At 52.4% G+C, this 26,691-nt stretch overlaps 8 protein-coding genes across 8 annotated transcripts; 1 reads left to right on the top strand and 7 right to left on the bottom strand.

Annotated features, from left to right (window-relative positions):
* Nucleotides 1-2,714: 2,714 nt before the first annotated feature.
* On the bottom strand, nt 2,715-4,231 carry PODANS_5_7950 (uncharacterized protein; the record flags this gene model as incomplete). Its single annotated transcript, XM_001904569.1, has 2 exons — nt 2,715-3,784; nt 3,892-4,231. Coding segments are annotated over 2 exons (1,410 nt in total), but the record flags the coding sequence as incomplete, so codon positions are not given.
* A 627-nt stretch (nt 4,232-4,858) lies between these two features.
* PODANS_5_7940 (uncharacterized protein) lies at nt 4,859-5,937 on the bottom strand (the record flags this gene model as incomplete). Its single annotated transcript, XM_001904568.1, has 2 exons — nt 4,859-5,613; nt 5,667-5,937. 2 exons carry the CDS (start codon nt 5,935-5,937, stop codon nt 4,859-4,861), a joined length of 1,026 nt encoding a protein of 341 aa, XP_001904603.1.
* A 1,262-nt stretch (nt 5,938-7,199) lies between these two features.
* Nucleotides 7,200-9,047, bottom strand: PODANS_5_7930 (uncharacterized protein; the record flags this gene model as incomplete). The annotated part of the gene is made up of 1 exon (XM_001904567.1): nt 7,200-9,047. The coding sequence occupies one exon, from the start codon at nt 9,045-9,047 to the stop codon at nt 7,200-7,202; it is 1,848 nt and encodes a 615-aa protein (XP_001904602.1).
* Nucleotides 9,048-9,874: 827 nt separating this feature from the next.
* On the bottom strand, nt 9,875-11,395 carry PODANS_5_7925 (uncharacterized protein; the record flags this gene model as incomplete). The annotated part of the gene is made up of 3 exons (XM_001904566.1): nt 9,875-10,776; nt 10,836-11,036; nt 11,119-11,395. The coding sequence occupies 3 exons, from the start codon at nt 11,393-11,395 to the stop codon at nt 9,875-9,877; spliced, it is 1,380 nt and encodes a 459-aa protein (XP_001904601.1).
* An 852-nt stretch (nt 11,396-12,247) lies between these two features.
* On the bottom strand, nt 12,248-13,660 carry PODANS_5_7920 (uncharacterized protein; the record flags this gene model as incomplete). Its single annotated transcript, XM_001904565.1, has 1 exon — nt 12,248-13,660. One exon carries the CDS (start codon nt 13,658-13,660, stop codon nt 12,248-12,250), a length of 1,413 nt encoding a protein of 470 aa, XP_001904600.1.
* Nucleotides 13,661-14,507: 847 nt separating this feature from the next.
* Nucleotides 14,508-16,235, top strand: PODANS_5_7910 (uncharacterized protein; the record flags this gene model as incomplete). The annotated part of the gene is made up of 2 exons (XM_001904564.1): nt 14,508-15,185; nt 15,243-16,235. The coding sequence occupies 2 exons, from the start codon at nt 14,508-14,510 to the stop codon at nt 16,233-16,235; spliced, it is 1,671 nt and encodes a 556-aa protein (XP_001904599.1).
* A 246-nt stretch (nt 16,236-16,481) lies between these two features.
* PODANS_5_7900 (uncharacterized protein) lies at nt 16,482-18,109 on the bottom strand (the record flags this gene model as incomplete). The annotated part of the gene is made up of 3 exons (XM_001904563.1): nt 16,482-17,273; nt 17,326-17,562; nt 17,645-18,109. 3 exons carry the CDS (start codon nt 18,107-18,109, stop codon nt 16,482-16,484), a joined length of 1,494 nt encoding a protein of 497 aa, XP_001904598.1.
* Nucleotides 18,110-21,012: 2,903 nt separating this feature from the next.
* Nucleotides 21,013-23,206, bottom strand: PODANS_5_7890 (uncharacterized protein; the record flags this gene model as incomplete). Its single annotated transcript, XM_001904562.1, has 2 exons — nt 21,013-22,621; nt 22,692-23,206. 2 exons carry the CDS (start codon nt 23,204-23,206, stop codon nt 21,013-21,015), a joined length of 2,124 nt encoding a protein of 707 aa, XP_001904597.1.
* Between the last annotated feature and the right edge of the window lie 3,485 nt (nt 23,207-26,691).

Raw genomic sequence — 26,691 nt, 5'->3', positions numbered from 1 at the left:
CGAGGATGGTGTTGTTGTCAAAGATATGTTGGTGGAGGACTTGCGGTAGATTTCTTGCTCTTGGCGCGTAGTTTGGTATTGCTCATCCGTGAGCTTGGAACCGAGATTCCTAGACGCAGACCTGTGGTGAGCATTGACCCTGGCCTTTCTAATTATCTTCCTGGGAGTCATGTGGATTCAAAACATGCACTCACCACTTGAACCTGACCATTGGGTTGGCATACGGCTCTCTGTCATGCTTTTTCTTGATCGCTTCTCGGAAGGGCAGATCGTTGTGGTAAGAGTCAAAAAGATGGATGTGGGCCAATGTCTGTTTCATCATGTCAGTGGATGACCTCCAGAAGCCTAGCAAAATAACTCCAATTACTGGTCGCTTCGTAAAAATGACGAAGTTGTTCAAGGGAGAAGCATACCTTGGCAACAAAATCGCGGAGTGGCGTATTATTCGGCATCCCCACCTTCTCAGTCCAGCGCCCAGACACATCAGAAGCAATTCTGGCCTGTCCCGTAACCTTGTCGATATCTTGAATAAATGCCTCCAGCTTGAGCTTCGAGTCGTCGGGGAATTCGTCGAAATGCTCAAGAGGACAGAGCAAGCGAGTAGGCTATCACCACCGAAAAATTAACGAACCTAAACTTGACACCATGATGTAATTTTCGGTGCTGCCATCACTGACTTGTATATCCAAGTGATTGGTATATCAAGCTTTCGCGAAGACCCTGAACTCGGTGATGGACCTGGAAAAGAAGCCTGCTGTATCCAGGTGCCTGGTAACATCAGCATCTACCATCAAGCCACTCGTACGGTCAATAACAGTCATGCCCTGAAACGGGAACAATGCCACTTAGATCTGATATTCCGTGTGTTGGTCTGATGCCAAAGATTCCCCGGCTTGCTGCCGGGCACACCATGCTTCCAAGTGCTACTGAAGTTAAAGATGATAACACCAGGAGCAACGTGGCAAAGAACATCCTTGCTGTCTGTACCAATAGAGTAATCCAGCCACGAATATCCCGCTACAGCCGCTGCGCTCCCCGTGCTGCTCCCGTCTGGAGCCAGGTACCCATCGCCGCGAGGGTTGAAAGGGCAAGGATAGTCGACCAATCTCCAGCACGCTTCCCAGATGCAAACTGCGCTGTCTTGGTCTTGCCGACAATGACCGCTCCTGCGTTGATCAGCCGAAGAACCATTTCTGATGTTTCATCCTTGATGCCCATGAAGGCTCGATAGTCACGGCAGGAGACACTCGTGGGGGTACCGGCGAGGTGATAGACATCCTTGACAGTGACTCGCGTTCCTCGTAGGGGGACTGCTTAGTAGGGGAGTCGAAGTAGAGTCGGGAGGGAACTGGGATAAGGCTTCCGTGGTACTCTTGGAATCTGTCTGTGGTACCTCGTCAATAAAAGATCGGGAACACTACGTGGAGAGAGTCGATAACAGCGGTTCTTACCTCGGTGACGTCGACTTTGTGTCTCGCGTGACACCAAACATAAACGCCTGATGAGTATCCTGGTACAGTCGGTACACCTTGGAAATGTGCCCTGAACCGTGAAGGAAATAGGGACCTGAGCGAAGCTTCTGAGACACCCCATCCTCTAGCATGCTTATGATGTGTGTCGCGACTTTGTTGCACTCTGCTGTGGCATGTGGACCTTGACAGCAGACGACTGCCACATGACTGAAAATTTCCTCACTGATGACATCGTCCAACTTTAGCATCCGGCTTTTCCCTTCAACCTGCTCAAAGTAGAGCTGACAGGAGTCGCACGAGCGTGGTGGCTTACAAAGGTGTCATCGTCGTTGCCAGCCGAGCGGGAAGGCTACCAGTTGCCAATGTCATGTCTGTGTAGGTAGGTTTATTTTCATCGCAAATCTACCCAATTAATTAGGGTGTGGATCCCATTTCCCCTTCATTGAGAGTGTATTTGCGATGATGAAATCGATATTCGAAATAAGCTCTTCCACGCGTTTAAGAACCACAGAACAGGTTTGGCTGAGGACCGGACTTTTCCAACTTCCGTCGTCATTGAGAGAAATTATCACGCTGGCAGTTTTGAGCGTGTACATCTAGTATATTAGAGATATTGCTAGCCATTTTACAATGTAGGGGCCAGGAAATATACAAATAGAGATCATGATACCCACATGGCTAGGTAAAGTTAGGTACCTTGCTCAGCATGGCGAGGATATGAAGACTTCTAATACACACTCACTAGAAGATATGGATTTTGTCCAGGTTTGATTTGACTTTTTGGGTGGTCTCCCGCTCCTTGGAGGTCTCCCGTTCCTAAGACGTATCCTATCATCGAGACAGCCACCGTTGCATCCACGATTTGTTTGGCTGTTCGTAAGGTGCCATTAAGCCCCAAAAAGGTTCTTTCTAGGGTAGGGAGGGTGTGTAGCAAGCTCAACGGAAATTGCGAAGGCCAATCTGGGCTTATTGTGCACACATATTTCGGCCCAGAAAGATTTCCCATCATAAGCATGACTGTATGCATTGGGCATATGTTTAACAAAAGGCTTTCGTAGAGGTCTCGAAACCGCTTTTCGCAATTCTGAACGAGTGACTTGTGCTGCACTTTTAACAAATGTGATAGTGGTTCTGACTCAATTGTCGCCATTGTCTGTAATATGACAGCACCAGTTCCCAGCAGATTCTTCAGAGCCACTTGGCCAGCTTCCTGTTGGATGCCGCTTTTCCGAAGCGATAATCTTATCGACAGAGTACATGAAGTGAAACAGTCTCACTTTGACCATGGTGATGCTCCGTCAGTTGTATGAACACTGGTATTTTGTCTCCCACACGATCATGCGACAACGCATTGTTAAACTCGCTGCTGTGGTAGTCTCTCATATTCGCTGAAAGCTGTATAAAGCCGTGGTGCTTGCCGTCTTGCAGGTCCAGAAAATGCTGGGACACAGAGATTACTTGGCACCGGCTTCGACATGAGCGTTCACTATTGAACTTCAAGCTAACTGCCACCTCGACGAAAACAAGGCCTTCTTTCAAGATGATGTTGATTTTGAAAAAACCAATTGGTTCCCCGAAACGAACTTTGCAGGTCTCCACTTCAAATGTCCCAGCTTGCTCACCCCAGCAGATTGCAGGTTTTGCTTCTATCACCTCCCATTCGCAGGCGGTCCCCTCATCATGGCTTCTGAGTCCCGAGTTGTCCTTGGAGGGTACTATTCTCAGAATAGCGGCTTTTGATCTTGGTTCCGCCTTTACGAAAATCCGCTGCCATGAGGCGCCTCCCTCAAGCGAGTTTTGTCTTCGGACATAAACATGCTCTGAGGGAAGAACCTTGGAATATTGATCTCCGGTGCCCCAATGTCGCTTCAAATATACCGCAGGTGCTTGACGTGATTCAGTCTTGGTAATTTCGCAATCGAGAATGGCGAGGAAATCTGCACGCCCCTTGTCGTGGCACGGAATGAGAAACAACTCAATGTTGATAGCTCTGGGTGTGACGGTGACTGGTTGACCTCCTATAGATTTTGGTGTGACAAGTTCGGTGCTTCCAATTTCAAGGAATCTATCCGGACAATCGGCCAGAAGGCCGAAAAGAGTCTCAGGCGAGCCAACGTCATTCTTGTTGACGTGCCAGGCGAATAGTGCTTGGTCGTCATCTTGACTGAGAATCTCTTTCTGGAGACGAATAAAGGCTTTCTTTCCCTCTCCATACTGGGGTGTCATGTTCACGTCGAAAAGCCCGAGCAGGCAGTAGGCGATATCCTCAACTCGCGTAGTCTGTCGACCTGCGGCCCAACGCATGCGTGAAGCTGTTGGACGGGTGAGCTGTCAGCCTTCACCTGTCTCACCAGAATTAACATGGGGATCTTATTTACCGAGACATATGCTGTTTGGGGCCGTTTCCCTACCAATACACTGACTTGAACGTGTGTAACATTGGCAACAAGATCCATAAATCCCGAACCAGGTGATTTATCTCCTAGGTGACTCCAGTCATATCCGTAGAACTCAATTTGACGGGGGGCAATCAGCTCTTGCAATGTCCAGCCCCGCGTAAACCACCGGCTTCCCTGAAAAGTCGACGTCTCTTCAGATGGGTCCTCCTCAGCCTCTGACCCGACACCAGCGAGAAACGCATAACAGACTTGCGCATCTTTGTACCATTGATACATGGAGCTGATGGCTTTAGAAAGCTCCGTGCTGCTACTCTTGTCTATGCAACATGTGTCGATCCAGATGAAGTTGAATCCGTGCTTTCTGACGAGGAGGGTTGCTTCTCGGACCTTGTAAAAGCCTTTCTTCCCGAAACACGAGTGAGCAGCGGGGGTGAGATTTTCGCAAGTGTCAGGACATGTACTCCAGTTCCAGGTTGCGAGTTCAGGATGTTGTATATCCTGGAATAACACCTCCTCCTTGTCTCAGGTGTGGGAGAGGATGGCGTATGGTTCAACATCGCTGCCGTATATTTCCACAAGCTCAATTTTGTCGGTTCGTAGCAGTCGTATTTTGGCGCAAATACGTCGTCGTGTGGGGATGAAACTGCAACGTGGTAAAGCTGGTAAGTGAAATTCGGTCGAGGGGTGTTTGGATCACTGATCAGGCATCCAAGAACCAGAAAGACACGACAGAAGGTTTGTATAGACAAGAATGTCGGACGTTTAAATGCTCGGCTGCACACCAGAGTAAGACGAAAGCCCGAACATGAACAAAACGAAGAAAGCATGTCCCTCAACGTAATATAATACAGCCCTTATTTTCCTCCATGAATACAGTTACCAAAACCCCCAGGTATCAACCGCCCTATTTATTTTCCATTCCGGCTCAATATCAACCATCTAAACTCCTCTTCCATGCCCATTACTCATCGTCTACCCACCCTCCCATTACCTCTGCTGATGCCCCGGCAACTCATAACTCGCCATCTGCCCCGCCGCCATCTCATGCGGCTGCCCCCTCCAATCACCACTCATCTCACTTGGCGGCTGCGGCGGTATTTGCCCCCCGTAATAATTCGGCGGCTTGTACTCCGTCATCCCCGGCGGACCAGGCGACACAGACGGTGGAATCCCCGCATAACCCGAGTACATCGACGGCGGCCCAGGCTGGCTCGGCACCTGGGAGTAATGCTGATGCGGTGTCACTCCTGGTGATGGGAACCCTGCACCACCAACACCGCTCGCGGCGAGAAGAGCGGCTTGTTTCTTTTCTTGGCGGGGTTTGAAGAAGAAGAAGTAGAATGCTGCTCCTGCGAGGAGGATCACGGCACCGGTTGCGCCGATGCCGATTCCTGCTGCGGCGCCGGTAGAGAGCCCGGAGGAGGAGGATGTGATGTCTTCTGAGCGGTTGGTTGTTTGGGCGGAGTTATTGCTGTTTTCTGTGTCGGTTGGGGTTGATTTGGCGGATGTGGAGGAGCTGTTGGATTCGTCGTCTTTGTCGATGGACGTGGGCAGGGTGGTGGTGGATGTGGTTGTTGTTGTTGTTGTTGTGGTTTTCTTTCGGGTGATGTTGAAGAACTCGGTGCCGGTGTGGCCTCCTGTTTCTCCCTCGATGAACAAGATGATTCTGAAGACGTCCGAGTCCTTCAGGTCTTTGGTTGTGGCCACGATCCATGGGTGCCGTGTAATCCCGACAGTGCCCTCTGTCAAGACATGGTCAGTTGATGGGCCATGAAAGAAAGGGAATGAGACATACGTGTGATGTATTCAAAGTCGCCAATAGACCCGCCGTCGGTGGTGTTGTGTTGAAAGAGGGTCAGACTGATTCTCGTTCCCTCGGGTGCTGGTGACCAGGTGATTGGAAGCAGACTGCCTTCTTCATGAACCGGATTATCCCTCATATCATGTTCGCCTTCTTGGATATTCGGTGGAGTAATGAACTTGATGTTCGCTTGTGGTGTTACTTGGCCCAGCACAGTGGTACCGCCAAAGAGGGCGGCACATACCAAGAGAGCCTCTACCCGCATTGTTCCGTTGGTGTTGCACCTGTCAAGACTGCATCAAGAGGGAAAAGAGAAACCGGAGAGCGACGAGCCACGGCAAGCGCTGGTCGTGGGGTTAAAAGAGACACTGTGTATCCCGGTATGCGGCGGGTTTGACATGAAGTGCCCCTGCAGCATGTTGCAACAGGATCTAAGAACCAATGGGGTGTGGGAGCTGGGACAGGCAATCTCACAGCTAGCTCGCATTCAGTGTCGCGGCTGGGATCGCCCTCCTGGGCCCTGTTTTCTGGTCAGCTTGGAGTAGCATTGGTGGTTCGTGGTGTGGAATCCGAAATAAGCAGCAGCGGGCGACTACGGCGCAGCGTAAGGCAAGGGTATAAGGGGCCAAGGCGCGAAGGATCAAGTCCCCGTTATCGCGGCGCATGCATCCGCGCGCCTAACAAAGAAGCTGGCAGTGGCTTCGCAGCTTGAACCAGGACTGAAAGGCCGCTTTGCCAAGTCACACAAACTCTGGAGCGATGATGGCGGTGCTCTGCAGGAGATCCAGACCGAGCGTGAGTATAAAAAGGTTGGCTTCAGCCTCCTTCCGGTTGGGAGGTTTCCCGGATCATATCCGGGCGAACTTGTGAGCTGGCGGAGGATGAAGCAGGGGTCTGAACACCAGGCATCTATGATCATGTACGCTTCCCAAAATGGTTATCTGAAACGCTATTCCTCCTGGAAATCTTTTGCCGCGGATGCGTCTTTCAGCGGAAACACTCTGAGCATCAGCCATTGTTCGACAGCATGTAGGATCTGGAATTTTGTCAAGATTTTCATGCTCAATCCACACTTCCTTGCCATCGATCATATCCCTCATTCGCTCACAACCCGACGTCGCCAGCCGCCAGAATCTGCCGATATAAGCACGGTAGGGCTTATATCTCAACTGTTCAACGTTTTCCTTCTTCGGTCTGAATCCAAATGGGGTGGGGGGGGGGGGGGGGGGGAATAACCCAAAACCTTTTCAAGCTGAACACCTGTGTCACCCTCACGGACCTCAGCATCTCTCACTCTCCCTGAAGAGCATACCGTGTTGGGCTAGTGGCCTAGGAAAGTCACTGGCCGCGAAAAGAGAGACCAAAAGGCCAGAAATTGGTTGATAATTGGTATTACAATATTGGTTGTTGGTTGTTCAGTCTAAAAGTAAACAAATAGGAAATCCGGCCTTAAAAGCAACCAGGTGTTGGTCTGGTGAAAACCTGGGCCCTTTGTCAGGTGCCCTACATACCGTCACATATACATTCTCAAACTCCCTTGATCCACAGCCCGGTCGAGCTCCTGGACTCAACTCTCTCTGCCGTGTTCCTTTCGTCTTCATTCATTATCCGGGAATGCTTCTCAATCCTGACCGTTCCAAGATCTTGCGCAACCTGATGCCCGCACGCCAATATCTCCGAACCATCTCTCTGGATCCTGCCTTCCAACGCCAAATATACATGCTGGCCCATCCAGGACGTTATTCCTGCCGGTCCAAGGTACAGTCTGACAAGAATAAGCGAGCACCCAATCACGCCAAGAATAATGAAGATGACGGCTGCCTGAGAGTAACCCCCCACACCGGCATTCTGGACACTGGTTCCTTCGTAATACGGATAGCTGACCGGATGGTTCTGGTCTTGCGGTAAAAACATCCACGAATATGCCTGGGCTACTCTCGGGTCACCAAAGTCGCGTGGAAACGTGACGTTTGACTCGAGATACACGGCTCCGGGGCGGCCATGCTTTTTGAAGTATTTACCGCCGTGATTTCCCTTATGTTTTTCGGATGCGAGTGGAACGAGATCCCATCGTGAGCGTTCTGAAGGGACAGGCGCATGGCCTGGAGTGTAGTTTGGTCGCTCTGAAGCGTGAATGGCGTGGCCCCAGGTGGTCATGGAGTTGCGAACAATCAGCCCCACGCCATCCAAAATGGATATTTTGGGGTCTTTGAGTAGCGTGTTGAGGAGTTGGTTATTCTGCGTTGCAGGGGGTCCAAGAGGGATGGTTGATATCAAGGAGTCCACTGGCCAGACTTCTTTCAACTCCCCACAGTCCTTTGAGGCAACAACTCGAGACACTTCTGCCAGGGTCAGGCCAATGGTATAGCTAATGCCCCTGTTTATCGGTTGCCTTGTTATGAACGTCCCGCGCTCTTCATCTGCCCACTCGGGTATCTCAGCCCAGCGTATGTTAAGTGTGCCGTTCTCTTCGTGCCTGTAATCAATGATCAACCCATCCGAGCTTCCTTCCAGCCATCCGGCCGCCCTTCTTGCAACGCGAGTCCATCCTCCTGGAACCAGCTCAACAAAGTCGTTGGGGTCTCGACGTTCAACCTCCAAGTTTGCCACCACAACCAGTTCCAAAGTCGTGAGAATCCCCTCGTCAAATTTGTGAAATGTGTCGGAGCATAGTCCTTCGCCGAACATGAAAATAACCCCAGGTGGTTGCATTCGGTCCATAGCGTCCACAGCGATGTCCGTATGATGACCGTCCACACTGCTGAAGTGTCGAAAGGCTCGATTGGCTTGCGCAGTAGGGCCGTCACGTAGCCAGGTGCTTGTTGCGCCGGTTGCTAGGTCGATTGGCTCCGCCGATGGCAAATGGACCGTCACCGCTGTTTCGTCCAATTCTAGACTCATCTCTGTTATCTGAACAATCGCGAACTTGTAGCCGATCGAGCCAGCGATGCCGAGCAAGATAATCAGGTACCGCACCATGACGAATGGCCGAAATCCGCGAAAGCCAACAACTACTGGAGCTCTTGGTTGGGTGTTGAGATATCTCGCGTAGTCGAGTCCAGAATCGCTGCCAGCTTTCCATGTGCACCACACGTCAAACAAGTGAACATATGACTCGGACAGTCCAAATGCGAGCAGGCTGAACCCTACACCCAAAACAGCCAGCCAGAATTGAACAGGGAGATGAGAGCCCGTTTTGAAGATCATCGGATGGTCCCAAGACCAGGGCGTGTTTGACGCAACAAAGAACAGAATCACACTCCCCAGAAAAAGTGATTCCAGTGATAGGATGCCAACTTGGCTGACATATCTTCTCGAGTTGGGATTCGCGATGCCCGCCATGGTGGTATAGAAGAGAACAAACAGATGAAACATTCTGAAGTGCTATGGTGACTGAGGTCATGGGGAAAATGTCTATTCCTTTCAGTCGTCTTAAGGAAATAGAGTAGGGTGACCATCGCATGGCGCAGTAGCCGAATAGATTAAAACTGTAGGTATACAGTTCCCTGAAAGCCAATGATCGCTCATTCTTTCCCCCATGTTGAGAGATTTGCGGCCCCCGACTACCATAGTCCGAGTGCCCAGCCCCCAGATCGCGGGCATCGCCCTCGTTGATAACCAATCAGCTAAATCATACCCCTCAAAACCTATCAGACATCAAGTCAGTCTGCCTTGCACCATCGTACCTCTCTTTCTCTGGACAGTACCCCTCCAAATTTCGCATCCTTCATCACCCGATTCTACGTCATTGACTGTTGATATCTCTCACCTTTCACCCAAGTTCGGTGGACAAACCAGATCGTCATTGTCAACAGACGACTTTCACTCAGCACTCAGGGTAGCAGGTATCTAAAACCAACGCATTAACCAAAATAATAACTATCTGCACCGCTCAGAAGATGCAAAAAATGCGTAAGCACTAGGAAATAAGGCCTCAAAATGATAAATCAACGCCTATAAAACAAATAATAATGCGTCAAAAAAATGTATAGATGCCCCATCAAATACAACCCAACGCATCAAAATGATAAATCAACACCTATTAAATAAATAATAACGCCTCCCAAATAACTTTAAATGCCTTAAAAATAAAGGTCAACGCCTACCTCTGGCGTATCAAGCCTTATAAAAGCCCCTTCATATGCCTCATATAATCACCGCAAGGCCTTCCCATTTCCTCCCTACGCCTCTCCCTATCCCTTTTACTCCTCTCTCGCCCTCTTCACCCCCTTCTTAACCGGCACCGGAGGAGGCGGCAGCAACTCCCCATCCGACAACACCTGCACCGGAGCGGGCGTACTCATCGTCGGCCCCTGCAACCCTAACCCAGCACTCGCCTCCCTCTCACTCTCCATCTCCGGAATCCCCGCTATATTATCCTCCCCTTCATGCAACACCTCAGCCTTGATAACCGGCAACAACCCCCTCTCCCCCAGCTTATCCATCTTTCCCCGCCTCCGAAACAAACACCCCGGGTCATCCTTATACTTCTCGACACAAACTCCGCAGTAACCCGCCGGCCTAAGCACAACCTTGTACGGATCAAACATGACCCTCTTGTGAGCCCCATAATCAAAAACATCATCACAAAGCTCGCATCGATCAGGATGCTGCGTCTTTCTCGAGTGATCAAACGCGCGCAGACGGTGGGAGATCACCTCAGGGTTGGGCAGCCAACCGGCTAGATTCCGCCCCTGACTGGTGTGCCACATCGCGGCAGCGAGATGGACGTTGCGGTCGACAATGTCCCTGAGGACTTGGTTCTCTAGCAGCACCGCACGGCCGGCGTAGAGAAAGTTGGCAAGCAGATACTGCGCGCGTTTATCGGTGACGGTGCGCTCCTCACTAAAGGCTTCGAGGATAGCAATACCGAGATTGTGATACGGAAACGCCGGCTTTGGCTCTGGCACGCCCTCGCGGCCGGATTGGACTTTGTCAAAGGTGCAGAGGTCCTCGAGGTGCCGGTCGGCGAGTTGGCCTAGGAGTGTCAGGGCGTCGTTGCACATGGTCTCGACGCCGAACTGATCGGCGAGGTTGAAGATTTTGATATAGGTTGAAAATGTGGCATTTGCGCCGCGGATGTTGAGGTACTGGTCGGGCAAGCCTGTTTGATTCACTGTTAGACACCACACATTTCCCGTGGTTTGTCAGGTAAGAACTCACGGTTGGAATAAAGTGTCCGCAGCAGCATATCCACAAACTCAGTCTTCAACTCCCTCAGGTTAATCTCCGGCTCCCCTTCATCCTCCCCCGCACTCTGCTTCTCAAACGCCTCCGCAAACCAGCGGGATCGGGTGCTGAGGAGCATTCGATGAACTCTCCAGGTTCTCCCGTCAGCCAAGATGGTCGCGTCAGAGAACTCGCCTGTCTCGAGCTTCCTGTTCAAAACAATCAGTAATTTGAAACGAAACGTAGAAATAAAGGGGGGTGACTTGCTTGAGTGAACCTTCATCAGTTCTCCAAGCCATGGAGCTGACAGCCCAAGGCTTGCCCATGGGCTCAGGGACCTTGGGACCTCTGCGGCGTGTGGGTGTGGGAATCATTGCTTGCTCGGGGGATGGCTGGGAATCGGCCCGGGGAGCAGCAACAGGTGTGATGGAACGGGCGCCACGCCCACCAGTAACGGCACCACCGCGCGCGTTGGAGCCTCTGGCACCCCTGGGAGCGCCGCATCTGCCGCGTGTGCCGCGCGAGGCACCTCTGAGCGTGGTGGGAGGGGCCATTGTTGAATTGCGTATGTGTTTGGAAAGGATTTTGAGGCCTGTGATGGGAATAAATAGGTGTTTGGTTAAATAAGTAGGCCTTTGATTGAGAGTGGAAGGCCTTGGAAAGATAATTCAAGGCCTCTGATTGGTAATTGAAGGCCTATTGATGATAACGGAAGGCGTGCGGTTGATAGTGGAAGGCGTGTGGGTGATAGTGGGAGGTATTTTGTTAAGGAAGTAACGTGTAGTGTGAAGAACTGAAAGCGTCTGGTGTGAAAGGCCAGGCGTTTAATTTGAATGGATAGGTGTATGGTTGGGAAGGAAGGTGTATTCAGTGTCAAAATAGGTGTCTATATTTAAATTGGAAGGCGTTGTTGGGACGAAAAGAGTTGTGGAGAAGGGAGAAGGAGGAGCTTGGGAAGTGAAATAAGCCCCAACAAATAGAAAAGGGCGACTTGTGGACTCAGCTCAACCTCTGATACGACCAAACAATTCTCTGGTTGGGCATATCTGCAGTTTTGAACGACTCTCTTTTCGAACAAGTAACCCCTTCATGCACAGACCAATCGCCTATGCTATAAAGGGGTAAGTAAACATGGAGGAAACTGTTAGTTCAGGAAACAACTGAGATTGTAGCAACTCTGGTCATGATAGGAGCATTCAGGTCAGACTGGACTTAAGATGGAATGGCAAGAATAATGTGAATGTCCAGCTGTCCCAACAACGGTTGCTGAAGAAGAGCGGATAAACGTTTTCCCGCAACACAGCAGCGGCTCTTCAGCGAGGGGCATTGTAGCTCTCTTGATCAACTGCCACAGATGGCCAGAATCTATTCATTCAGTGCATAAAACACGGCCTCGATAGGCCCTATCACCTCCCAAGATTATTTACAACGCTCCCAACCATAACAGCCACCTCTCGTTCCCACTGCTTGCTGGCAGCTTCCTCATCTCCAGTCTTGCCCTTCCCCTTGGCCGCAGCAGCAGCCACTACGCTTGGCAGTTGGCTCCCCTTGATGACGCACTCCCGAATAGCTTCACCAACGCTCTGCCTGTTGGCCCTCAGTGTCCGAGCAGCTGTTGTATTTCCCTTTGCCACAATTTCTTGAACCCGTGGCGCCATACTACTCGCCATGGTGCGCCAGAAATAGCTTGCCAGGGATCCTGTTTCCAGGTAGGCAAGCAGTGGCTGAAGCATATTTCCTCCTTGCACTGGCTGCTTGCCCTGTAGCATCGGATGGACCGGCACCTTTGTTCCCTCCAATACCGCCTCGAGGGCAACCACATTCTGACACCTCGCCCCAACTTCCGCGAGCGTCCTCGACAAGCTATCCAGATTTGCCAACGCCCTCGAAAGTCCGGCAATGCTGCTCTGCAGCGCCGACCTGAGATAACCCTCCAACGCCTGCAACATCAGTGTGGGTGCCCATTTCTCATTCGGCCTCGTCGGCCCCTGTGTCAACAGATACAACGCTGTCAACGCCGACACCGTCCGTCCCTTGATCTCCTCCGACTGCGCAAACGTGGCACTCCCACTCGCGCTCCCAACCGAGAACTCCCTCGCTATCCTCTCTGCCGTCTCCCTGACATTCTTCTCCACCGGCGCAACAATTTGTTCCCTCAACGTCCGCACAACAAGCACCTTCTCCAGTCCGTACCCCTCCCCACCAGGTGTCCCAACACTAGCAAACAGCTCCCTAAGCTGCAGAAGAGTGTGAGTACACCTAACCAACGCCCTATGATCCTGCTGCCGTTCCCTGCTCTTCAAACTGGCAGCACTAGTCGTCACACTTGCCGTTGCTGACCCAGTAAGCTCCCCATTCTGCACCTCGAGCTGCCTTCCCAATTGCAGTGCCCTTCCCACTGCCCTCCCGAGCCGCAAAGTTTCCCATAGTCTTGCCGCTACGAGCTTTACTTGTTCGGCCTCGGAGTGTTTCTGTATCACTTGTTTCTCGAGCTGCTTGTAACTCTCGTTCAGCGCCTTGAGCTGGGCGTCGACTTCGGAGACGATCTTCACCGAGGCATCGGTCTGGGATTTGGTGTGGGATAGCAGCGGGATGGATGAGCGGGTGGTAAGGCTATCAATATGGGAGTCAATTTCTTGAATGTCAAACAAAACGCGCCGCAAGGGGGTGGAGAGATCGAGGGGGAGCTCGGTCGGGTTGTTGGTGGAGAGGACGAGGGTGTTGGCGAAGGCGGAGGGAGAAAAGGTGGGGGAGAGGAAGGCCTCGTAGTTGATGTAGGAGGGCTCGTCCGTGTTAGAGGGGTCGTTGGGGTTGGACATTGTGAGGTGGGCGCAATGGGCCTGTGTTCGTTGGCGTCGTTGTGGTCGTGCCCTGGTGTTGAAGCTTGGGTCGGATGTTTGGCGGTGTTCCCTGCCAAGAGAATGGTCAGGGCGCAAAGCTCCCGAAATGGAGGCCAGGTCGTTGGGTTTGGGAGCCACAATTTTCAGGCGGGCGTTGGCGGCCCCAGTGACATGCAGCTAGCTCATGGCCCCGCAATTGCTGTGCATGCGTGGCTGTGGGAGCTATTCCGTGCTGTGAGCTGTGAGGTCATCGCCGTTTTTTTGAAGTTATGGTACCTGTTCTTGCCTGTGTACGGCGCTGGACCCTGGGAACAGCACGACACAGACCATTGAGAATTACTTATGGCGCAAAGCAGGGACTGTGTACTTAAGTGTCAACTGGCGGAATTGGGAATGGCTTCCTATCGCTCACCCGATGTTTGGTGGCTCTCGGCACAGTGGCGATCGTATTCGCCTGTTGCTGACGGCAGCTGGTCCCTGCCGCGGGCTGGGCAAACCCCCACTCTCACTGCAAGTGCCCTGAGCGATTACACATTTCCATCTGTCCAGAAGCCATCTTCCAAAAAACATCCACTGACGGGAGCTTCGGCAGTAGCCCACGACATCGCCGACAGCAACACGTCGCCCCTGATCCTTGAGCCCTCCGATCATTGGATCAAGTCGTTGTGATTGTCAATCGTGGTGTCAATAATGTCGAAGTACCGGCATCATTAATATTCGATAATTCACTTGTTCCTCCTGTCCGATCGAGCTCTCGAAAACGACGAATATCGATATTTAACACGCGCGCGCGCAACCACCCTCTGGGTGCGACCGAGCCACCAACATGGACTCGTTCCTCCAAGCCCGGGATATCATTCCCTTCCCACCCGGCGACAACTCGAGTGACACATTGATTGGAAATAGCCATCTCAACCTCACCACTCTTGAACACTGGAACTACACGCTATTCACAAACCAAACCCTCTCCAATGGCTCGTGGTGTCTTTTGGCTTGGGAACCGTGGATCGCTGACTTTGTCATGCCCAATGGCACCTTCGTCAACGCAACATGGTGTTGGTCTCCCGTTAATGGCATCGGAGAACGAGCCGGCACTTCGATTGGTTTTGCTGTTCTCTTCGGCGTCGCTCTTGTCCTGACCATCGTCGCGCTTAATCGACACGGTCGCCTCTACCTCCCCGTCACAAAGCGATTCTATCCCATTGGAAGGAGATGGCAGTGGTACTGGGGTATTATTGTCAGCGCTACTGCCGTTGTCAGTTTGTTTACCGCCATGGACGTCGACCGATACTATCTTCCCGAGTTGCCACTTATCCTCACGAGTTTCTTCTGGTTTCTGATGCAGCTGGGCACTATTGCCCAGGTATGGGAAGCAGTGCGCCATTGGGGCAGTTGGATGGAACGGCAGTTTATAGATCCGGACCCCTACGCCTTGCGAGATGACGATAGAAGATCAAAGGTGGAATTCCATCTGCCCTTGATCTTCTATTTGTTCTGGTGGCTTGTACGTCCTCTCAGTTTCCGTCTTGATACCCAACCCCTCTAACTTTTGTCTCTCCAGAACTTCTTCATGATTATTCCCCGAAACTGGACTCCCATCCAGCACCAGCGCTACCCCGAACAAGTAGTCAACGAAGCTGAGCCCTCCGCCACCGATGCCCGGTTCAAAGCCGCCGGCTTTTTGTTATTCGTCTGCTGGTGCTTAACAGTCTTCTCTCTCCGCCATTCGATCAAACACTACCGCCCACGCAACCGTGGAATCATCAACCGATTCGTAGGCTTCATTCGCATGACGCCTCTCCGATTCAAGCTCCTTATTCCCATCGCACTTGTCGTCCCGGCCTATCAGGAGCTTTGCGCATGGAAGTTTGAGTACAGCCCCTTGAACCTCGAAGGGAACCGAGCCGCTATTTTTGCTGGTGGCTACGCCCCAGCCTTATTGATCATGTACATCCAGGTCATCTTTGGGTTCATCAACGAGAATGAAGACAAAGAACTCAAACGCCAACGTATCGTACGCAACCAGCAGCTCGACCAGGAGATGGGCATCGTCAAGAAGCCCGGATGGTGGGCCAGAGTCAACGGAGAGGTAGTTGTGCCAGGAGAAAGCATGCGCGACCAACTCGTCCGCAATGTCAGAGAAATCCAGGGGAATAAACCGCGCAACAATGAAAGCCCGGCGTCAGATGATGTCCCAATGAGCCCGCTCTCCCCTTCCGCACCGGGCATGTCCCCAGCTGGGACAAATACACCGCCGACGTCACCACCACCGCTGTATAATGGTCGGTCAGAGCGAATTCGACAAGAAAGAGCCATGCAGGCGGTAGCTGGTGCTCTTTTCCCTCAAAATAGAAGTGCAGAGGCAGAAAGGGGAAGGAGGGAACAGGAGCTGATGATGGATGGCCCTGCACCCTCGGCAGCAGCTACGACGGCTCCACCACCACCGCCATATCCAGGTGCGACAGGGGCAAGGGAGGGGAGTGTAGCTCCTAGTGTGGGCTCGAGGGTGAGCCAACAGCCACCGCAACAGATAAGGAGCATGCTTGATATTTAGCGTTTTGGAATAGGAAGCCGCAGCGTAGTCTTTTCGGAGTGGACAAGAGAAAGCGTTTTGGATTAAGGTGGTATAGAATTGGTTTAGTTCAAAGTCAAATAATCGGTATCCTTGTTTCTTCTTGAGGATCGAAAACAGTGTAGCTTTTCTGCCAAGAGGATCGTTTGACAGAACTTCCTATTATACTGAACTTGAGCTGCCGAGCTTCAGCTCATTATTAGCACACAAGTCAGCTAAGGGAAAAAGCTATATTAAAGCACCTTCTGGTATATTTTGGGCGGCTGCTATCAACACAGCCTCGGTGATTGCTTTGCCACTGACCGGACTTGAGGGGTATCGTGGTTGATTGAAGAGAATCTCCAAGACCTTACGGCCGTGCATATTGCTGTGGACGGCTGCGAGAAGCACAGCTTCTGTCAGATCGATTCCGCCCGCGTGACGTATAAGAAGCCGCATGGCCTCCCCATCCTGGGAGGCTGCTGCCGGGGCCAAGATCTGCAAATCATCCCTGTCGTACTGATATCGACCTTGTAGCTCTTTGCGGAGACGATTGAATCCTTTTTCCATCTGGTTTGCCTTGCTGTACAGGAGGACGAGCTGATTGATGGTCTCTAATCTCTGCGCTTTGCTCCCGAGGGACTTGCAGTTGCTTACACAATCCAGGAGAACCAGTGCCGCATCGTTGTAGTCCCCTACCGCTTCTAGAATGACAGCTGTACTTTGGTGACTCGGCCCCCTCTGTGGCTGTCGCTCCTCTCTGCATCCCCAGTCCCATATCAATGAGAAGCGGTATGGAAAGTTCCTGATGTTCTCTGGCCCGCAGCACGAGACTCTGCTCACGATGATAGAGAAGAGGCTTGAGCAAAGTCTGACAATGGTAGGTTTCGACGCTCCCTTCATGATACAGACAATGTCACCCCTCCGGACTGATTTCGCAGAAAGTGGAAGCGTCCAGCCTGCAGACGATGCATAATCGTTGGGCTTGTGAAAACTTCCACTCGATGGATAGCTTCTGCCGCCCGTTGGCATCATCGAATTCTACTCGAATTACTTTGCCCAGTACCTGGCCATTTCCTTGTATCTCAGCCACCTGTGAGTGGGACCAGGTATCAACTGACACTAATGCACCGAATAGAGACTTTACCACCTGCTTGAAAACAACATCCCAACCAACCCAATAGTTTAGGAATGTCTTGTGTGGTGGGTCGGTGGTACTCATGCCCAACAAGGCGAGCACCTTGTCATGCACTAGGGTAGCCTGTCGGGTGTGATACATATCGATCAGCTCACCCAGCTCGCTCTTGTCGTGCGAAGCAATGCCGGCTGTCTTCCTCGGACGATATATCGCCCGTCCTATTGAGTACACCACCGGACGGAGCTGGCTTTGTAGCTCTCGTGGAACATCAAACGTTGAAGCGAGCAGTTTCGAATGGAGAGCTTGGCTGAATCTGCTCCTGCTTCTTCAAATCATCTCTCTGATTTATGCAAATTGCATCCACCCATAAAGCTCTCGGAAGATGCTGTTCTCGTAGAGCCAGCAAAGCCTCATACAGATTATCGGTGACGGATAGCCGACGAGAATACACGGTTATGCTTCTCTGGTTTGACCAATCACCCCAGGTATATGAAAGGGCCTCATAAAGATGTAATTCCTGGTTTTGTTCGGCCTGGTTCGAGGCCAACAACGGATACTCGCGCAGCTGGCAGACCAAGCGGCTTCTTCGATCCTCGCTCGGTAGAAGATGCAGCAAGCGAATGTTCCCTTGCCTCCTCAGTGCGGTGTATTCGTATTCACCCTCTTGAACACCATGACAAGAAGCCAAGTCGTCAAGTTCGTATGTCGATGGTGGGTGTTGTCCTGGCTTTTCGGACATGCTGGCAGACTCCCCGGCTTCGTTGACAGGACAAGAAATGCCCGAAATTACAATATAGCTTCAAATACCGACTTTGTTCTCGGCTTTCAGATCTCTGGATTGAATAATAGGCGGCCGCAGTAGGTATGGAGAGTACCCGGGGCAATAAAGTCGGAAACGTAGGGACGCATTCGACATAACCCTAGGTAATACCACTTAAATCGACCTGATCTACCAAGATGGGACGCCGCCAACGGTCCAAACAAGGCACACGCTGCACAGCAAAATCATTGTGCTGGCCAATCAGAGACCCATTGGAAACTTGAGCACGGCCGGGCTGAGCTGCTCAAGAACCTACCTATGTGGCTGACACACCACAGGAGCGCTGTGCGTGGTGTCATAGAAAGACAGCAGGCTGCTCAACGCTCGGGCAGTTCTCGGTTCAAACTCTTTTCCAACAGGAAGGAGCAAAGCCCCCTTGTCTTTGAAAAGTGAATACAGGCTTCAAAGGCATAATTACTACCAGACCCACCTAACACAAACCACCACCCCGAACATCAACACTCAACGCATAGCCAGATTAACCTTCCCCCATCTCTACCTTGCCGCAGTAGGTTGCGACCACCTCCTACAGTCACTCCAACCACCACCTCATCACCTCCTCATCTTCCTACATCTCCAAAAAAAAGAAAAAAAAGAAGAAAAAAGAAAAGAAATACCCGTGCCCCAAGGACTCCCTCCCCACCTTATTCGGATCACGCAAGCGGACTACTTCTACTCTAGGGTGGCCTGCTTGCATGGTACAGAAAAGTGGGTACTCCCGGGGACACTGTACGGGTAAAAAAAAAAAAAAGGAAAGAAACAAAGAAGTAAAAGACGAAAGAAAAAGAAGAAACAACGAAAAAAGAAAGCGAAGAAAAAATAAAAGGACACAATCACCCTTCCCCCAAGCTACCATTGACTTCCTCCCCGAGTTCATGAACCAGATACTCAACACTAGCATCACCACAATTCCCAGCGCAAATCAAAAGCCATGTAGTGCCCTGCCCCCCTTTTCCCCCCTCCCCCTACTCACATCCTATGATCCTATCACCCTAAATACCTACCTAGGTAATCAAAGCTTTGTAGCAAGCAAATCACCAACCATCAACAGAGCAGGTATGATACTAGGCACATCAGCCAAGGTACTCACTCGCAAATGGATCAAGCCCCAAACCGCACCGACCTTGACCCTCAAGACAACCTCGTGACGATAAATCCGTCTCACTCAGGCAGATCAAGAATGGTGTTATTTACCCAACCAGCTATTCGCCATTCCCAACCGACACAATACTACAGATCCTTTCCGCAACCTCAACCTCAAACTGAGACTCAACAGATAGCCGCATCGGCAACTGATCTCCATACCCAACACCTCAAGTTCACCCCGAGTACGACTTTCCATGCATCATCAGGTGCGTTCCTAACACATCAAATAACCACAGCGCCCAGTGTACCTTGCATTCCAGCACAATCAGCTTGGGCAGTCCCGCAGTGGACAAAACACAAAATTGAGGTGACCAACCCAATAAACATATTTCTATCTAGTTATACTACTCCCGCTCCCAATCCCTCCTATCCATCCCATCACGCCATTACAAAATCCAACGTCACATCCAGATCCACTCTCAGATCTCCAACAAATGCACAACACTGCCTGTCTGCTGTCATGCACCAGCCGAAACCTGCAGTGTGCCTGACTGCAACACGTACCCACCCACCCAAGCAAAAGCAGATCAAAACAAAAACAGCAAAAGCTACCACCCTTCCCAAAAAAAAATCAAGGCGCGCAAAACCGCCAGCCCATTGAGAGAGCCCAAGCAAGCTAAACCCCCAAAGATGTTGTTCAAGGACCCGCAACAAAAAAAAGGAAGCGAACCCTTCCTTCCAGGGTATCAAGTCCATCAGTGACCACCAAAAGAGGAACCTCGAGACAACCTAGGAGAACATAGCGATCATGTTTCTCAGTCTTATCCACCTCCCCTGATCATCTTTTCCCAAAAGTTCCCCGCCAACCCCTGACCAAGCCACCATCCCCATATAACGGGCATCTCTGCAGCAAAGACGGTGCCTGACTGACCGACCAAGCAACCCAACACCCCCCTGACGACATCGACCAGAATGCGACAGTAGAGACCAACCAAGATTCGACAATCGGAACAGCAAGGAGAAAATGCAGCGCTAAATCTTTGTTGTCGTGTCATCGTTGCATCGCAAAAGCAGCACTGCGTCCTTATCCATAACGTAGTGTCGTAGTCTCATATCGTCGTAGCCGGCATCGTCGTCACATCTCACCGTGCCATCACCTGCAAGAAACTGCGTAAAGAATAGCATCCATTGAAGAGGTGCCCAAAAGTTCCCAACCCGACCATGTACCGCATGCCGCCCCGTATCCGAGAGTAGAGAAGATGGGTATCCCTATACTAGAGTGCCATGGTCTGGAACCGTTGGTTGTCATTTCGTCGTAACACAAAAAGGAAAATGGAAAACAACAAGAAAATTGTCATAACGTGGCATAAAACCCAGACCCAAAAAGGAAATAAGAAAACAGAAATGAATCCTCTAAATTGCAACAAAAGATGACCGACCCGTAGTATCCTGTGTAGTGCCTGCTGACGTCCAAAAAGAAAAAGACCGCCAATCCCAGTATCCAGATGTGTATGTATGCAGCGAGCGTGGTATCAAATGCCAAAAGAAAATGAGTGATCATATCTGTATAGCCCAAACCGTTTGATGCAGCGAGTGTAGGCGGGTGAGAGAACGGGTATCAAAAGCAAAACGGCCTCCGCGCTAATCCAAGTCGTGTGTTTCCGAGGTCCAGACGCCATGCAGTAATTCCAATTCGTGATTCGTAGATGTCATCTCCCCATCAAGCTGGGGGGGCCTCAGTATGCCGTTGCCGTCGAGCCTTCGCTTGTGGCGACGGCCACAAGAGCCTGCAACCGCCGCAGAGACTCGGGGTTGTCGCCCCGGGACATTGGCCGCTCCAGGATCCGCTCCATGCTGGGGCCGGATGGCTGTTGTTGGTGAATGCCAAGCTGTTGTTCCCTGGCAGGAAATCCCTGGAAACCACGAACGTTGGGGTGAACAATCCGATCAACATGTGGGCGGCCTTCATGGATGGTCTCCTCAACAGGGTGGGTAGGCACTGGACCGTGATACCATCCATGTCTTCGCGACTCACGAGGTGTGGTGATGGATGGAGCCGACATTGTGTAGTGATGCCTAGAGCCGACAGGAGGGGCCACATTGATGGGCGGCGGGCCCTGAGGAGGCCTCAGATCTTGTTCGAACCGGACGGTAGGTTGCATGGGTGCGGCATGAGCTTGCTCAGCGCGAGCCATCAGGGCTTGAGTGGCCTCGTTGGCCCATGCTCCCGCGCTATCCCGGGGTGGCGTGTTGATGTCAAGTCTTGTTATGCCCCGATGCAAGCCCATATCCCACTGCGAGCTAGGCCTTCGGTCATCCGAACCGAGGTCACCGGCCGGTAACAAAGCTGGGGGCCGTGATGCCTCCGAGTCGATCATCATCGGGGACGGGTTGCGGCGGGGAGGTGTGGGCGGTCTCCTCGGGATAGGATCAAAAGACTCGATACCGGGCAGCCGCAGTGTTTGAGGTGGTTGGTTTCCGGTATTGGCGGGTGGAAGCTTAATGCTGTCGGGCGGGAACTGAGATGGAGTGATGACCTGGCTCAGTCTGCTTGCCCCGCTGAAGCCCGCGGTATCGGGGTGCCACGTTCGTCGTCGCCAGGCCTCATCGGCCGTCGACACTGAATCCCGCCTTGTCCAGTTTGAAGTGGACGTTGTGGGCGATGAGAGAAGACTATTTTGGCCAGGAGAAAAGGCACCGCTGTTGGACGCGTTGAGCGAAGGGCCAAACAGCGGGCCGCGGAGACTGGGGGCATGAGGCGATTGGAACGGGTTGCCTCCAGACGGAACGCTTAGTCGGCGGCCTGGGGTGCGGGACCCGGCGGCAGCATACATGCTATGCGAGCGTGAGTGTGATGAACCAGGAGAGGCCACCGGACCCCATCGAGGGCTATTTTGGCCTGTCGAAAACGTGGCTGATGTGGGAGTGCTCATGTCCGGTGAGGCGGCCCTATAGTATTGACCATCCGGTCCGCGATATGACTCGAGAGAAAGTCGGGATCGGGGGTCGGCCATGACCAGAGGAGGCGGACGTCGGCGTGCCTCACCACCACCATAGGCCGAGGCTATCGAAGCCATGCTTGTGATGCTAGATGTTGACAGAGACTTCGAGTGTCCTCGACCCCCAGGTCCAACACTGCCAGCTGTCGCCGCTCTTGCCCTGCCAGTCGTTGGCCGCACCCTGTCGGTCCTGATCTGTCTCTGAAATCTTGTTCCTGTCGCTGCTAGCGAGTCAATCGGAATATCTTCGTTCACATGCACTGTTTGTGCATGTTGTCTCAAGTTATCGAGTCGAGAGAATCGTCTGGAGCAGTGGCATTGGAAGGGGCGTTCTCCAGTGTGTTTTCTGCGGTGACCTCCTCGTCAATACCTCCTGCTTCTTATTTTCCAACGGAAAATATGGTTGTAGTACGTACCTGATATGGCGGGCCAAATGCTCGCTCCTGGTAAAGCTCAGATTGCACGGTGGATAATCCGTGCAATAGAATCGCTGCGACTTTTTCTTCTTCGACTTTGTTCCGTCGGCGTTCTCGCTGTCGTCGTCTGATCCAACTTCCTCACCGTGTTCTCCATCTGAGTCATCCATGTCCATGTCGTCCGAGTCCCTAGACTTCCTCGAGTGCTGCGAATTTTCTCGCTTGGGTGTGGATTCCGTCGTGGGTTCGGGGACTTGTACCGACTCGGGAAATGGTGATGTCGGAAGTGGTTTCTGAGATGCCAATACGCCTGTTCCAAAGTTTGCTCGTGTTGGTGTCGTGGCTTCGTCAACAGGCCGTGAAGCCTGCGAAGGCGCTGTGCTCGGTCTCGGTGTCGTCATCGTTGTTGTTGTCGTCGTTGTCGCCATCAAAGTCGTGGAAGAAGGGGGTATTTCGTCCTTGATGGAGTCCGCTGCCAGGAGCGGTGTGTTGACTGGGCGAAAAGCTGCAGCCATGGTGGGAGGTGCCTGTGGTGGGTGAGGGAGGGTGATGCAAGAGTGCAACCAGATGCGGGAGCACAGGCGAGGGGTTCAGGGTAGATATGCGTGGGCTTGCCCGGTGAGGCTGAGACGACCGAGTCCGCGGCAGGGGTAAGTGCGGGGAGCCGGCGGCGTTGTTTGGGAATGATTGAGCTAGGGACAAAAGAGAGTGGTCGGAGAGGGAGAGGGGCAGGAGGATAGGGAGAAAAGGGGCCGGCGGAGGCTGATCATTCGAAAGCTTGCTGGTGCTCGTGCTCGTTAGCCAGAAAGCGTGTTGTCTTGTGATGATGATTGCACCAAGGGGCCCCGGATAGCGGCTTTTTTTTCTCTTCGGTCGCAAGGTTGGGTTTCTGTGGGAAGAAAAAAAAGATGGCGACGGGAAGCAACCCAGAGCTTGTCGTTTCCCCTGGCTTCCCTGTCGTCTCCCTGGGTCTTCCGGGATTCGTGGTGGGGTTCCTGAGGGCGGCACAGGCACAGGCTGAACAGGAAGCAGGTCGATCACCGCAAACACATTCCCTTGGTGAGTGGAAAAGATGAATGCGCCAAGTGCTCTGTCAGAAAAGGCAGAAGCAGGTCCCAGACAGCGAAGGTGAAAAAGCGTCAGCCAAAAATGTGCCTGCGATATGAGACGCTGCGCTGCTGGACAGCAGATGGCAGGGGGTGCGGAAGTGTGGCGAAGACCTGTCGTCCGGGTGGGCCGTCCAACGCAGGCTTGTCCAAAAGGGGGCTGGCAGATCAACAATACAACCTCCAGACAGCCTGCGACAGCAGACACCGGAATATCTGCAGTGGGAGGGAGAGTGGGCGAAAAATGAGTTGAGTTAGTTGACCTCGAATGCTTGGCCAACCACCTGTAAGTTTCCAGTTCCAGTTGCAGCAGCTCAGCAGCTAGCCGTGGTCCAGATCTCGGTCGGGACTCAAGCTTCCAGTTGGCTCGTTGGGTGGCTCGTCCGCCGCCCTTGCTGACGAACTACTGTAGTGATGGGCCAACCACCGTGAGTAGATGCTTTCTTACCGCGGGCCTGGCTGAATGCAGCCCATGCAATGTTTTCCCTATCGGACAAAATGCAGCGGGGAGCGATGTATGTCGTGACGCGGTTGGTGGAAATGCAAGACGAGAAATCGAACAACGTTTCGCTACTATCCGTAGATGGTGGTGAGGTGGGCAACAGAAGAAAAGAAAAGAAAAAGGCAGGAGAACCGCAACCCGTCAGACACCAACAAAATGGTCGATAGGTGGTGAGGATTACCGCACAGTTGCGCCGGGCCTGGGCTTGGCATACGCTTTCTTTGGTGCTGTCACACAGACTTGGGGACTGCTTGGACTGGGTTGCTGCAGCTTCCTGTGATAGGACAGCTCCCGGCAGCCTGCAGCCTTGGAAGCAGGATGTTTGGAGACTTTGGGGAGTTGAAGATGTGAAGGTTAATGCCGGGACAGGGACCGCCTCCGTGTGTGTTCTGATGCGTGGATGCCTCGATGAGATTCCTGGTTGATGACGATGGCGAGAGTGATGGTGATTGTCAGGGCGAAGCAGACAAAGGAACCAAAGACATGGGATGAGACGGACTTGAGCATGGATCTTTCTGGCCACACCCAACGCAGCCAAGTCCGGGCAGAGAACGGTTGCGGGAAGGGCGCACTTTCTCTTGTTTCGGTGCGATCTTGAACACTGCCTACCTACAAGAAGCTCCAAGAAACTATGATAAAGAACCCGACCCCTCACTTTCCCGATCTCGACCCTGAAAGAGCTTAGCTCTCGGCGCTAGACAGTTTAATACCATGGCCGGCGTCCAGATTATTGGGACAGCCAGTGGCTATTTTGGAGGGGCACGAGGGGCACGAGGGGCACCACGGGAGGGACAGAGGCAATGGGACCGGGAGGAGGTTGGACCTTCCTTTCGTCTGATCAACTTTTGTTTTGGTGCAGGTGCGGTGCAGGTGCAGGTAGGTGCTGCCACGCTTGCCTGCCTTCTCAATATAACTTCCGGTTTGCCCCTCTAATATTGCAACTCTATCTTCGTATAATGCGCGCCCAGCCCAGCCACCAAGAGGTGTTGTCCTGCTCTCTGATTTGTTTTCTCTTCTTCTACATACACTGCATTTATTACAACAGGCGGTCGGTTCCGGTTGGGGTCAGGTATCTCCTGCTCTTGCTCGGGCAAGAGATCAGGCCAAAAAAAGGAGGGGCAGGGCATTTCAAGACAGGGACACCGCTACTGCAAGCAAGAAAGCACAAAGTTTAAATACGGTCATCTGGACATCAACGTGAAGGTGCCGTAATCATTAAACAATTCATCGGCTCGTCTGACTCACTGACAGCTAATAGCAAGGTACTCAGTTGTAGGTACCCTTCCAGGTTCTCTTTCCCGTCCTTTGTCCTGATTTCACGCAGTTGCCGCCTTCGTCGGGTACCTGGCTGCTGCTGCACTGACCAAGAGATGCAGCTGTACCTGTTCGGGTGCCTGGAGAAGAGGAGCTCAGTCCAAGCAGTAAGTGGAGTTGGAAGCTGCCCCTCTTTGAGTTCTCACCACCAGCTTCATCTGCTGAAGAATCACGTCCTACTAGGTAATCCGGCAGTACCCTGGTGGCGTTCCACCTCTTCGGTTTCTCTCCGACCATGTGTTCCCTCCGATGTGTTACAAGGCTGCTTCAGAGTCAGACACAGCCCATCACCAACCAGACTCGTTTTGGGCCATCTCCCTGCCGTGTTCCCCGAGGCTGGGTTCTTGTCTTTTTCCCTTTCTTTGTGACCAGTGCCGGTGGGAAAAGAACCGGGTTTGACGGGGCTCTGGCATCGGCGCAGCGGCGTCGTTATCTCTTTTTCTGAGCCGTGACTGCCGCTGACCGCCCATCAGAGCCATCAGGCCAGCCATGCAACGGTCGCTCGGTTCGATCGCAATGCTCCCGATCAGCAGATGGAACCAAGACACCAAGCCCCAGCATTCCTGGGTCTTCCTGGGCCGGCCTGCACAAGCGAGCGATCATCTGTGACGGCGCAGGTTCTGTGGCTTCTCCTCTTTTGGCATCGCCGGCGGATGGCGGGGTTCCTCGCCCATCGCCAGTTCATTGCGTCATCGTGTCTTGGGCGAATGCAACAGTGGGGCTTGACGCCAGACGTCACCAGGGGTTAGCGACCAGGGCCCAAATGTCGCCCGGATTGGGCATAGTGAGGTTATCAATCTTCAGCATCTAGACATCACAAAAATTATTCAACATTCCTGGATTTGTTCTCGAAGCCGCCATCGGAAAAGAAAGAAAAAAGGGGTCTGCCGATCTCCGGAGGATTTGCTGGTCGGCCAGGTGCAGTGAGGCCCGTGGAGGGTGTCACACCAGAAAGCCGACTGATGTTGTGTTCCAAGCTTCAGAGGAAAGGTCGCCCTGGAAGGTGCCTGGGGAGCACCCAAGCTTCGTGGTGCACCTGCATGAACGAGGCACAATGACTGTCCAGGTGACGAGGACG

The sequence above is a fragment of the Podospora anserina genome, chromosome 5 (genome assembly GCF_000226545.1).
Source record: "Podospora anserina S mat+ genomic DNA chromosome 5, supercontig 9".
Lineage (NCBI taxonomy): Eukaryota > Fungi > Ascomycota > Sordariomycetes > Sordariales > Podosporaceae > Podospora > Podospora anserina.
Note: the sequence above shows the minus strand (reverse complement) of the source record. Positions and strands in the feature narration are given on the sequence as shown.